The sequence below is a fragment of the Odontesthes bonariensis genome, chromosome 17 (assembly GCF_027942865.1).
Source record: "Odontesthes bonariensis isolate fOdoBon6 chromosome 17, fOdoBon6.hap1, whole genome shotgun sequence".
NCBI classification, from domain to species: domain Eukaryota; kingdom Metazoa; phylum Chordata; class Actinopteri; order Atheriniformes; family Atherinopsidae; genus Odontesthes; species Odontesthes bonariensis.
Window position 1 is genome coordinate 13944778 of NC_134522.1, and position 11191 is coordinate 13955968.

General features: G+C 40.6%; 2 protein-coding genes across 5 annotated transcripts; one reads left to right on the forward strand and one right to left on the reverse strand.

The window, feature by feature from the left end:
* Window positions 1-4995: 4995 nt before the first annotated feature.
* On the reverse strand, window positions 4996-8401 carry ccdc32 (coiled-coil domain containing 32). 2 transcript variants are annotated; one of them, XM_075448105.1, is made up of 4 exons: window positions 8285-8401; window positions 7179-7440; window positions 5865-6018; window positions 4996-5734 (listed from the first exon to the last, which is right to left on the reverse strand). In XM_075448105.1, exons 1-4 carry the CDS (start codon window positions 8300-8302, stop codon window positions 5539-5541), a joined length of 630 nt encoding a protein of 209 aa, XP_075304220.1. In that variant the 5' UTR covers window positions 8303-8401; the 3' UTR covers window positions 4996-5538. The 2 variants fall into 2 exon arrangements, with proteins under 2 accessions (XP_075304220.1, XP_075304221.1); XM_075448106.1 differs by lacking the exon at window positions 8285-8401 and adding an exon at window positions 7689-7814.
* Window positions 7894-11157, forward strand: pcmtl (l-isoaspartyl protein carboxyl methyltransferase, like). Of its 3 annotated transcripts, none has more exons than XM_075448104.1 (9): window positions 7894-7994; window positions 8313-8451; window positions 8711-8815; window positions 9354-9385; window positions 9502-9606; window positions 9738-9858; window positions 9958-10043; window positions 10269-10438; window positions 10522-11157. In XM_075448104.1, exons 2-9 carry the CDS (start codon window positions 8334-8336, stop codon window positions 10532-10534), a joined length of 750 nt encoding a protein of 249 aa, XP_075304219.1. In that variant the 5' UTR covers window positions 7894-7994; window positions 8313-8333; the 3' UTR covers window positions 10535-11157. The 3 variants fall into 3 exon arrangements, with proteins under 3 accessions (XP_075304219.1, XP_075304217.1, XP_075304218.1); XM_075448102.1 differs by having other exon boundaries at window positions 10558-11157; XM_075448103.1 differs by lacking the exon at window positions 7894-7994 and having other exon boundaries at window positions 8143-8451; window positions 10558-11157.
* Window positions 11158-11191: the final 34 nt, after the last annotated feature.

The window sequence follows — 11191 nt, forward strand, 5'->3', positions numbered from 1 at the left end:
GTGCGAATGTTTACCACGAGCTGCACATTTGTTGCATCAGGCTTCCAATGCACATGAAAAAAATCTGAAAATCTCTGTTATACAGAACACTAAAACTACCTATCTTTTTACACATTTGAGATGTTTTTTGGGGATTTGTTTTTTCATTTCTTGCAACACATATCAAAATGTTGGTGTCCTTCAGAGCTCTCTGCCTCTCCACTCCTTCCCTTGGGTGCTTTTCTATTGGATTCTGTGCACTGATGGGAACAGGACTGCGGTTATTAGGAGCAATTTTGGTCGAATTATTAGACTGCTGAGCTGTGAATTTCTCCAAGAAGGCCAGCTGGGCTATTCTTTCTCCTGTCTGATGAGTTCCTTGTGTAGAATGTAACTTTTTATTGCTGCAACATCCACACACTAATAAAACTGTATGTGGTACCACCTCAAGGTCTTATGGCGAACGCTGTTGTACGGGATAAGCTGGTTTGGTAAATGTAGACTAATGTGTGGCACGTGACAGTCACAGCAGACTTCCAGACTATTCACCTTCCTTTTATACTGTAACACTCAAGAATGCCATGGGAAGAACCAACAAACCGTCCGTCCACTGTACAAACATAAGTGGTCCCATGCGGGTCTACAAGATGGAGCCAGCTATGATCTGTTTTTTAAGGGATTGGGTGCTGAATGAGTGAGGGCAATCAGTCATTCTTAATTTCACGTTCAATTTTACAAGCCCTAAATTGCTGTTAACAAATACCTGATATTCAGGTACCAGATACCCTGGCTTTGTTATAGAGGGATTACAGAATCATAATCCAGTTAAGTTCCTAATAAAGCCAACTTTTGAGTGTGACTGCTACTACTGCTCTCCATCATAAATAGCTTCATAGAAAAACGAATCCCCCAAAATCTGAAAATCTCAGCCCAGGGACCAGCACAGTGATGTTTCAGTTTTGTTTAGAAATGTTTTTCCTTCAGCATATCCTGTTTACCAAGACTTCCTTCAGCTGGAACAGGTCAAGTAGGCTGTTTCTGCTGCTGGGACCCACTTTATTAACAGGGGGCCTTGCTTGGAGGAATATCTTTGAGCTTTCCTGATGAGGTGACAGAGACTGACCTCAACGCAGATTATGTTGTGGGTCTAGAGATTTGCGGGGTGTAGGGAACTTGTGGCCTTGGAGGGGCATCCCATTATGAAATTTAATTTGTGCCATCACAACATTAGTGGTCACGCTTTCATTCGACAATACAGCCGCTTTAAAGCATTTCTATTTGTAATTTCCTTGCTAGAGTGCAGTACCAGCACTCTTGTTTCTAGGGGTTTACTCAAAGTTATAAAAATCCACCCATGAAAACATTCGAAAACTAAAACTGGGTAGATACAAAGAGGATGGTAAAGTTCATGTTCTCATTGGACGTCACAAGTGGATGTTTTTATGAACACCTTCCTGTGATTTTATTAAAGGAGAGGTGCCAATCAAATTTGAATTTCCTGTCATTTGAGGCCCCCACACTATTATCTATCATTTTACTCTACCTATCAGCACATGGCACATTGAAGCAACCAGTCCAGTCTCACAAGAAAATGTGTAATAAGTGTGTTTGTCTGCATGTTCAGGACATAATATTGTTTTTCTTTGCCCTTTTGTTAGTTTTTAGGTTTGTTGTAAATTAAAAAAAAAAAAAAAATGGTTGGTCCCACACCAGCCATGAGGGATGGTGGAGTTGAAAAGAGAAAATTCCTTGGATAATATTGGTTTGAATTTTACTTGAACTTGGTTGTCTGCTTCTGACTTGTAACCTTCTACCCCCTCCTGGGTTGGTGGCAATGGGGCGTGTAGTATTTTTTTGGAGCCTTGAAAAAGTCATTTTGCCATTTTTGAACATTAAACCATAGTTTAATGGGATGCAAAACATTGACATGCTGTAGGCATTCTCCAAGTTTGGAGCCATTTTGTGCTGTGGACCAACATAGATATTACATATTCTGGAGTAAGACTGTGCTGCTGTGACAGAATTGTTTAGTCAATTGTTCAAACTGGAATAGCAAGAGTATGGCTTCCACTCGAGGGGGGGAAAAAGGACAGAGCTCAGTTGATTTTATGCTTTCAATCTTATGGGTCCTTGGAGATGGCTGGCTGGTCAAGGGGTTCCCAAAGGCTTTCATGTCATAGAGAGCAGCTGAATTGAGATATAATAGGGAATGAAGTCAAGCCTTTACTAACACACTAATGATTTTCCCTGGTTGAATTAATTTTGTCAGAGCTACACTCAAAAGGCAACGTCTAAGTAGCTTTAGGGGGAAGAAATATTGAGGCCTCATACATACTGTTTAGGAGAGAAGTTGATTGAACTTTGCGGTCATTTTGTAGATTTGTGTTTGCAGTGCTGTTGAGCTGAGTGTACACAATGAAATGCATAGTGCCTATGAGTAGTTTTCAGACTTGTTCAAGTCCTCCACATTTTTTGTTTTTAAACTCGCCTTGGAAAAGTTTCTGTTCATTTCTCCCTCATCACACAATTTTCCACAAGAACAAAATGAAAATAAATTGCTAAACCTGGTTTGATGGGGAGGGTCAGAGATGCTCTGCTACATTCGAGGCCGGATTCCGGACTTTCACTCCAGGACTTGGACATAGTTTACTTGAAGCCACTCCAGTGTCTTCTTGTCTTTATGCTTCAGGTTGTTTTCTTGTTGAAGTAGAGCTTCACTCACACTCAAAAGAGGTTCTGATCACTCACTCTGGCTAAAGTTTTTCTCGGTTTCTTCTTTTTTTAGGTTTGCCCACTGTCTTTATGCATCCTGCCTCCCCCTCCATCCTGACTTGTCTCCTTGATGGTAGCATCTAACTACCGGACTTATGCTGCAATCCCTTTCTTGAATTCACTTTAGGCACTTAGATTGAGTCCAGTCAAGGTTTTAAATAATTCAAGGACCACATAGAAGTACTGTAGTACACACCAGAGCTCAGTGGAATATTCATTTTAGGTTTTAATCATCAGGAAAAAGTCCCTGCTTTACCGTTGTGGAAAATTGTGTGGGTTATAATGTGTTTATATTGATGAGGAAAAATAATTATAACCACATTAAGATCTGTTAGTGAACAAATGGAAAACTTAAAGGGTCAGAAAACTTTCAAAAGGCCCTCCATATCATACATTATTTTAGAAATTCTAAGTGAGGGAGAAAAGATTCACCATAAAACTGGAGATACTGCTTATTTTCTCATTGCCATTTGTTCCAGTCTTTGGAGCGTTTAGAGCATTAAAATCCAGCTGGCTAAAGCGGGAAACTCATAAAACCTGCAGAAGATTCCAACAAATCTTTTTGAAAGCAAATGTTCTTACTCATAAAGTGTAAAGACTTCTGTAGAGTTTGGGTATATGAAAAAAAATCTTACAAAGTTACCAGCAATTATGGTCGTTAAGTTTAAAGAAGAAATAAAAATCCAGAATTTCCCATAACCAGTATCATCACCACCTGCTATAGAAACACATCTGTCTATCTGCAGCCCCAATTTCTTAAAAATATCTCTCAAAAACTTGATCTATGTGCTTGACTCTCGCTGTGCAAAAGGATATTTTTGCATAGATTAATACCAGGCGACTGATTTTACCTTTACGTGATTAGGAAATGCGTATGGAAGAAATCGTGGGTCAAGCTTTTACATGTTTTTGATGAAGATAGGAACATATCAAGAGATTCTATTATATCAGGGGTAACCATGGACCCTGGTAAAGTAAACAATACCTGTGTCCCAATTAAAGCCCTTTAATTGGTCCTTTACAGGCTACATGTGAAGGTTGATTACGTCAAAGCACTTTGACAAAGGTTGTCTCCTGACTTTACTTAAATAAATCACTACATTAAATTAGATAGATACTGATCTTAATTAGATACACTGAGCCATTAGTACTCTGCCTGCATACAATATGAAATGGACTTTTCTGGGAATAAACCATTTTGAACTGGGGAGCAAAAAGACTCAGGACAACCCCAAAATTTCGGTGGTGTCCTGATTCTTATTTCAGTTTCATTTAAGACCTTGGTTGTTGAGGATGTGTGGTGTTATAGCAGAGCTGGCAGAGTCTCTGCAGACCACTGAGATTAATGGAGCCATGCCACTGTTTAAATGTAAGACTGATGTTGGAGTAGAAATCAAAAAGCCTTTATGAAGTACTGCAATGTACAAGGCGCGGAAATTGAAAGAACTGATGAGATTTCTGTCCATCTAAACCTAAGGGTGCTTATGTGCACATGTACTCTTCAGCGTTAGATAAGTAAGCTGGGCTTGGTATATTACTTCAAATTATTACATTTCAAGCTACTTATTTTGGTTGGATAAAGGTAAAATGCTTTCATTTCACAATTCTAAAAGATTACATTTGACTACAGAAAGATAGAATACGTGTTCACACCCTGAAAAGTACTGCTGACTCCAAGAATAATGTCCATTTTGAATATATGATATACACATCTGACCTTTTTTTTTTTAAATTATTATTTATCTACCTTTCCCAGGATAAATAGTTTCTAATAATCCTCCACTACACAGAGTATTATGGTACATAGTCTTAAATGCAGCTTTTTTAGAGCCACAGGGGATGTTATGAAACCAAGTCACAGGCTGGTTTGTACTTCCTGCGACTGCTGTAAGACTTTGGCTTGTAAAATAATAGATTAATTAAATTTGGTTCCTTGCTGCCACGGTCAGAGACAGACCAGAGGAGCAAACTGCTTCACTGAGGCCGTGCTTTCCCTTTTGTGCTTTCACATACTTCTATACTTGAAGACCTTTGTTCACGTGGCATTGCCTTGTAAATAAAACAAACCAGATGAACCTTCAGACATAATTATAATCAAAACATTCCTCTAGAGATTAATTTGTTGCGCAGGCAAATCACGAATTAGGCCACACACACACACAGATTTTATTTAATTCATACCTCAGCCTTCAGACTCAATCTAAGTGTCCTTGTTTCAGGCAGCGAGCAGTAAAGTGATCAGAATCGATTTCTAATTGTTTTATTGAAACACGGCTAAGATTTTGTGTAAAATCAGCATGGTAAAAATTAAAATCTTACATATGTTACAATATTTTCTGGAATACATAGCATCAGTCTCATTCATTTCTTAACTAGTTGTCACCATCTTTCAAAAGGGAGAAATTCTGCCTCCGCGGTACAGTGCTTTGCTTACATTTACTCTGCACGTGATCCCTCATTAACAACGGCACGTTTATTTCAAGTTGAGTAACATTAATAGACTAGATGCTACAACACGAAAAAAAAATGTAAATCACTTGCAAGGTGTAATGAGACTGAACCGATGAACAACACAGAAAAAAAACACACAAATGAATGAATAAGTATTAAACACTCAGTTGCTGGGAGTCGAGAGGGTGAAGACAGGCTGTAAATGCTTCACTGACAGCAGGTAATAGAAGGTTGGCCGCAACACTGTTTTGACATAACACAGCTCCAAATAACCACGGGGGAGTCACAAGTTACCTTTACACAACAAATCAGTTCTTAAATCATTCCGTCTGTCACTCATTTCTCTGGGCTGTGGGCGTCGTCGTCTTCTTCTTCAGGTTTCTGTGTCTCACCCTCCGTCTCCTCCCCGTTTTGCGTAGGATTCGATTCCGCCGGTTCTTTGCTCTCCGATGGCCTCAGAAGGAATTCCAGCTCCTCTGCACTAATGGCCACCTTTTCTGGGATCAGCCACCTCTTGAAGTGTTCGAGAGCACTGAGGAGCGAGGCACACAAACAATCAGGGGTGTTGTGGTGAGAGAAGGTCTGTAGGGCCAAATACTGCTGAACCTTCTGCCACATACTGTCAGGTGTTTCATTCATCCCTTTCCCCTTGCAAGTCCTACCTCTCATCCATGTCACTACCCTGGAAGAGCTCTGAGGTCTGTGCATCATGCAGGAATCTATCCCAGCATTCTTTCTTAGCTTGAGACAGAGAGCGCAGCATGTCCCTGGAGGTCACATCACTGGACTGGCCCTTTATCTTCTTCAAGCGGTTTTCTGCAGCAAAATGTAGACAAAGTTTAAGTATTTTAGATCTAGCATCAAGACAGACCAGTGGGATGATCGGTGTGAGTGTACAGACACGGCACGTCACTATATCACGCTTTATTCCCCATTTATTCCAGCCAATTTCTCCCAGCTGTGTCCGACTTTAGTGCTTTGCTCACGTATCTTTTAAAATCCTTGGTGTGCAAAACAACCACGAGAGGATTTGCTCACGTCTAACATTTTAAAAGAAAATATCCCTAAAATGTTTGTTTTCATGCGCGATTTTCTGCAATTGTTTGTAACAGAGGCTAGTAGATTATTTCAATCTGAGATTAACCACATGCTTTTATAAACACTGAAAGAAAAGAGTAGCTATTTCACACAATGAGTTCCATTTGTTTGTAAAATATTGCAACTTTTAAGCCCTTCTTTAGTCGGTTACTGGTCTTGCACATCTCTTTTCCTTTATAATTGATTGTATTTTGTCCAGACTATTTTGTGTAGACTTTGTTTTCTTACTGGATAAACAGTTTTAAAGTAAACTGTTATTAATAAACTGTTTTATTTTGTATAGATTTTGAAGACCTAGCTCTCATGCAGACACCCGTACAACAACAAAAACTGGGGTTCTTATACTAAACTTGAGTGATTCTAATTTTTGATCCTTATACTTCTACTCCACTAATTTTCAGAGGTAGGTATAGTTCAATTTATTTTCACTGCGTCTCTCAGGTGGATCTCAGACTAATTTGTATAAAAGACGTTTGAAATTGTAAGAAGATCCAACTTGTATTCAACTTTAAGATAAAAAAAGGATGTTGGGTTGACTGAAAAACTGATTAGAAATCATTCTGAGAGTCATTCAAGCTTTTAAATGTCAAAATTGCAAATTGACTCTTTTTCCATTTCAAAACTAGTGCTACAGCCTGATACAGTGTTTGACACAAGCAAAGCTTTGGTGCTGATGCATTAGTAACGATGCTGGAACTTTTTTCATGTTTTTACACAAATAGCATTTCAGCCCTATAATGAGGACTCTTCATTGTGTTTTACCATGATGTTTCCTTTGTTATATAGTCCATCACAGCTTGAAAGACAGGGAGGCCTACATCAGACACCAGCCCTGCACTCAAGAAAGGGACAGAGAGAAGTTGGAAGCAGGCAAATACCTAGACTGGCTATGTAGATCTCAGAGTCCTCCATGGGTTCCCAATTCGCACCGGGCGAGTCGGTATTGGCTCCATTAGCTGGTCCGTGGAGCTGCACTCCTTGCGTGGCTGGACGGAAAGAATCTGTGAAATCCGTGCTGATCTCAGGAGCTGCCACGGCCTGCATCTCCGGCAGACAGGAGCAGATTTCGGACCACAGCTCACCGCTGGACCGGACCTCCTGACTCTCGAAGTCTTCAATCATTCTGGTGCAGTCACCGAACTAAACAGATGTCAGAGAACCGTTCAGTTATTTCAAGTAACGTTAGCCTGTTTTAAACCACCTTGCTCTTTCAACGGCGTTAAAACAGACAGCTTGGAGAAACATGTAGTTTTCCACAGATTAAAATAAATCAACGAGATTTAGTTCTACAGCTAAACTGGAAACCAATTTGCTTTATGGATTACTGATGTCCATATAAAATCCCTCTGAAGCAGCTTCTCATCATAACATCAACAAACGTAAATTACCTGTGTTACAATCTCGACAAGTTAACCGCTATTTTTGTTTATATATGAAGTTAAAGATAAAAGTCTAGCTTCTTTAGCTAACTGTATCCATGATCGGCGATCTGACTATAACAATAGACGGCCCACTACTTTTTAGGGACATATGATTGGACAATGTACCCGCCTATCAAACTTTCTTTTTAGATGTGATTGGATCAATGCCGCCCAAATGGAAAAGATCCGCATCTCATTGGCCAGCTACTGTGGCCCTTAAGACGGGAATCAGGAAGTGAGCCTTAGCTTAAAGGGACTGTGGCCAACTGCAAGGTAAACAAGCATAAATGACCTCTGTTTAATTAATCTATTTAGGAAACACTTCTTAAAGGTAATTCCATAATATTAGCGACTATTTAGTGGTATTATGCATTCATAAAATAACCGTAGCTTGCTAAGCAAGTTGTAAACCATGAAGCTGGACCAGCTCGCTGGCTAACTGTCAAGTTGATTTCACATTGATTTGCACTGATGCAGCTCTGCCTGCATATGTGACAAATGGACCTCTTACAAATGGTCTTCTTCGGTACTATACAAAGGATACAGTTAAATAATTTAGTTACCTGTGTGTTGACGATCATGTCGCTGCAGGGAGATCCAATTTAGGAGGAGATGCGAGCGGCGTTGCGCCTGGCAATTGTGGCAGTTCCTATGGGTGTGCTGCTGTCCCGGACCATGGCGTGGATGTCCAGTGGTAAAACACATCCAGAACTCATCAGCAGGCTGAGGGGTAATGGGCTGCAGTCGAGAACTTGAGTTTTGATGTCTGTGTTGTTGCTATGCAAACATGCGTGAGTGTTTGCATCATATATAGACTTTGGTTAGGCTGCAGTCAGATGCTGCAGTCAGATGCTGCAGGGGAAACTGGGTGAGACTTGTGGACAAAGTGAGATAAAGTAAAGAGAAACACAGAAAACAGACTTCGATACAGAGAAGTCATCCTATATCCTATTTATGTCAGTATCCTTTTCTTTTCTTTTCTCCTCCAGATCATGGAGTGATCCGCAGCGACAGAGTTTTTGACGCCATGCTGGCCACTGACAGAGGGCTTTACTCTAGAGACTATCCTTATGCAGACTCTCCACAGACCATAGGTATGCAGCCCCAGAAAACTTTTCAAGATCAACAAACAATATGAAAACCATCCGCTAAATATTGTATAGGTTGCCCTGGTGTCACCAACGCAGCTCTGACTCGTTGGGTTGTAGACACGGAAACTTTATTGGTATCTATGGTGTTGTCAGAATAGTCTTTGAATTCCCACGGGTTGCGGGTTCAGGCCTTCGTGGACCTGGCTTGGATCCCAATCTGATCTGCATCGGATCAAATCAACATCTTGGGACTTTTTATTGTGTACCTTGAATAGTTCTTTAGCAAGTTTCCCCGTGTGGCAGAGTACATTGTCCTGCTCGGGCAGACCACTGAACAATGTTCAGGTGGATGGTATTTTAAAAAAAAACCAAAAAAAAAACCACACACACCAATGATTTGTTTTGTGTCTGAACAGTGAACATAATTGCACTTATCAATCCGGTGCCACATACTTGGATAAACACACTGTGGTGCAGAGTAATAGCTGTTTCTTTAGCCTAGATGTCTGCAAATCAGCTTTTTGGTGTTTTCTTATTACAGGCTACAGGGCAACCATCAGTGCACCACACATGGTGAGTAACAAACTGAACTGTGTTGTCAATAACTGAGATGCATATGGAGGAAGTAAATGATTCACTTGTCTAGATGCGTACAATCCAACAACATTTTTGTTTGTCGTACCCGACAGCACGCACATGCTTTGGAGCTGTTAAGTGACAAACTAACTGAAGGGGCATCTGCACTGGATGTAGGTTCAGGGAGTGGATATCTTACTGCCTGCTTTGCTCGAATGGTAAGATTTATATGAACTTTGCAGGATTCTTTTAAAATCTTACAATTGACTTAGTATTTTTCCCCACAAGTTCCCAAGAAATATACTGCATAACGGAGTGTGGCAGCTGTATTTTTTTCTCTTATGTGTAGATGGGACCCAGTGGCAGAGTTGTTGGCATTGAACACATTGATGAACTGGTTCAAATGTCAGTCAAAAATGTGCAAGCTGATGACCCTGAGCTGCTCTCCTCTGGACGGATCAAACTCATATGTGAGTCAGGAGACAGCAGAGTCGTACCATTCTCAATAATTAATGTTCAAACCGCGCAGCTATAAATTACTGACCTGCCATGCCTCCATTTGTCTACAGTGAGAGATGGAAGACTTGGCTATCCAGATGGAGCACCATATGATGCCATTCATGTTGGTGCGGCTGCAGCTACTGTTCCCAAGGCTGTAAGGACACACACACGCTTCCACTCTTGTGAGAATAGAATAGCTCTAAGGTGTACAAACACCTTATACAGTAAGTTAAGCTTGAAAACAAGTTGAGCTATATCTGCTTTGCAGACAGTAATATGGTGAATCTACAGAAACAACGTTTTGGAATGTTTTGAGCTGTGAAGGAGCTCCTGACTACTAAATATGAAACCTGTGTTGTCTGTGTTTTCCTTATGGAAGCTGTTGGAGCAGCTGAAGCCAGGCGGGCGGTTGGTTCTCCCAGTGGGCCCCGAAGGTGGCAGTCAGGTGTTAGAACAGTATGATCGGCAGAGTGACGGCACCTTCCTCAAGAAAGCTTTGATGGGAGTGGTTTATGTCCCTCTGACTGACAAGAGGCACCAGTGGCCAGGGTGAGAAAATATCTTAAACCTTGAAGTCCCGAATCATATATTGATGAATCGCTTCCATTTGCTGTCCTCCCTTGTTTCCCCAGAGATGAGCTCTGACTGCAGTGTGGTTGCCCCTGCAGGAGGTGGCGCTGGTGCTGTGTCTCTGGGGCCTTGTAGTCCTTGCCAGGTCTCGCCGAGCTCCTCTCTTTATGACCTGCTGCTCCACTGGGTTGACACCTAGCAACGTACCAGGAGGATCGTGCTCTGTCTGCTTAAACCGATTGTCTTCCTAGAGAACTAAAACAATGAGTGACCGAATAAGTGACCACCCGTTGACTTATTACCCTGTTTCCATCAGCAAGGGAATGATGTAAATGGTTTATCACAGTTGTACACAGTGTCATTTATGGGGAAGCTCGAGAAGTTTAGCAATGACCTATTAATTCCGGGAAAGTAACAGTATTTGTTACGGATGCTTGTAGGGAATCTAGATGAGTGTTAAATTTACATATAAACACATCAAGACAAACTCGAGTATAAGCCACTGAATTTTTATAAAAATTGAGCAAGATTAACAAAGTAGATTTTTTTTTTCATGTGTAGAATTATATTATACTGTTTATGAAGAATATGTCCTGTTTAAAAGGGGAGATTTGTGCCAAAAACAGGCATTTTTAAACTATGAAAATAATGTAATTATGTGTGTAAATCGGATTTATTAATAAAAATGTTGAACCGATTGCAAGTGTCATTCTTGACTAGTTTAGGCACATA

Coding starts and splice junctions, on each gene's coding strand:
- pcmtl (XM_075448102.1), top strand. CDS start 8,334: ATGCGAGCGGCGTTGCGCCTGGCAATTGTGGCAGTTCCTATGGGTGTG. Junction 10,044..10,268: donor CAGCTACTGTTCCCAAGGCT/GTAAGGACACAC, acceptor TCCTTATGGAAG/CTGTTGGAGCAGCTGAAGCC. Junction 10,439..10,557: donor AAGAGGCACCAGTGGCCAGG/GTGAGAAAATAT, acceptor TTGCCCCTGCAG/GAGGTGGCGCTGGTGCTGTG.
- ccdc32 (XM_075448105.1), bottom strand. Junction 6,019..7,178: donor GATCTACATAGCCAGTCTAG/GTATTTGCCTGC, acceptor ATTTTGCTGCAG/AAAACCGCTTGAAGAAGATA. Junction 5,735..5,864: donor GGTAGTGACATGGATGAGAG/GTAGGACTTGCA, acceptor CTCGCTCCTCAG/TGCTCTCGAACACTTCAAGA.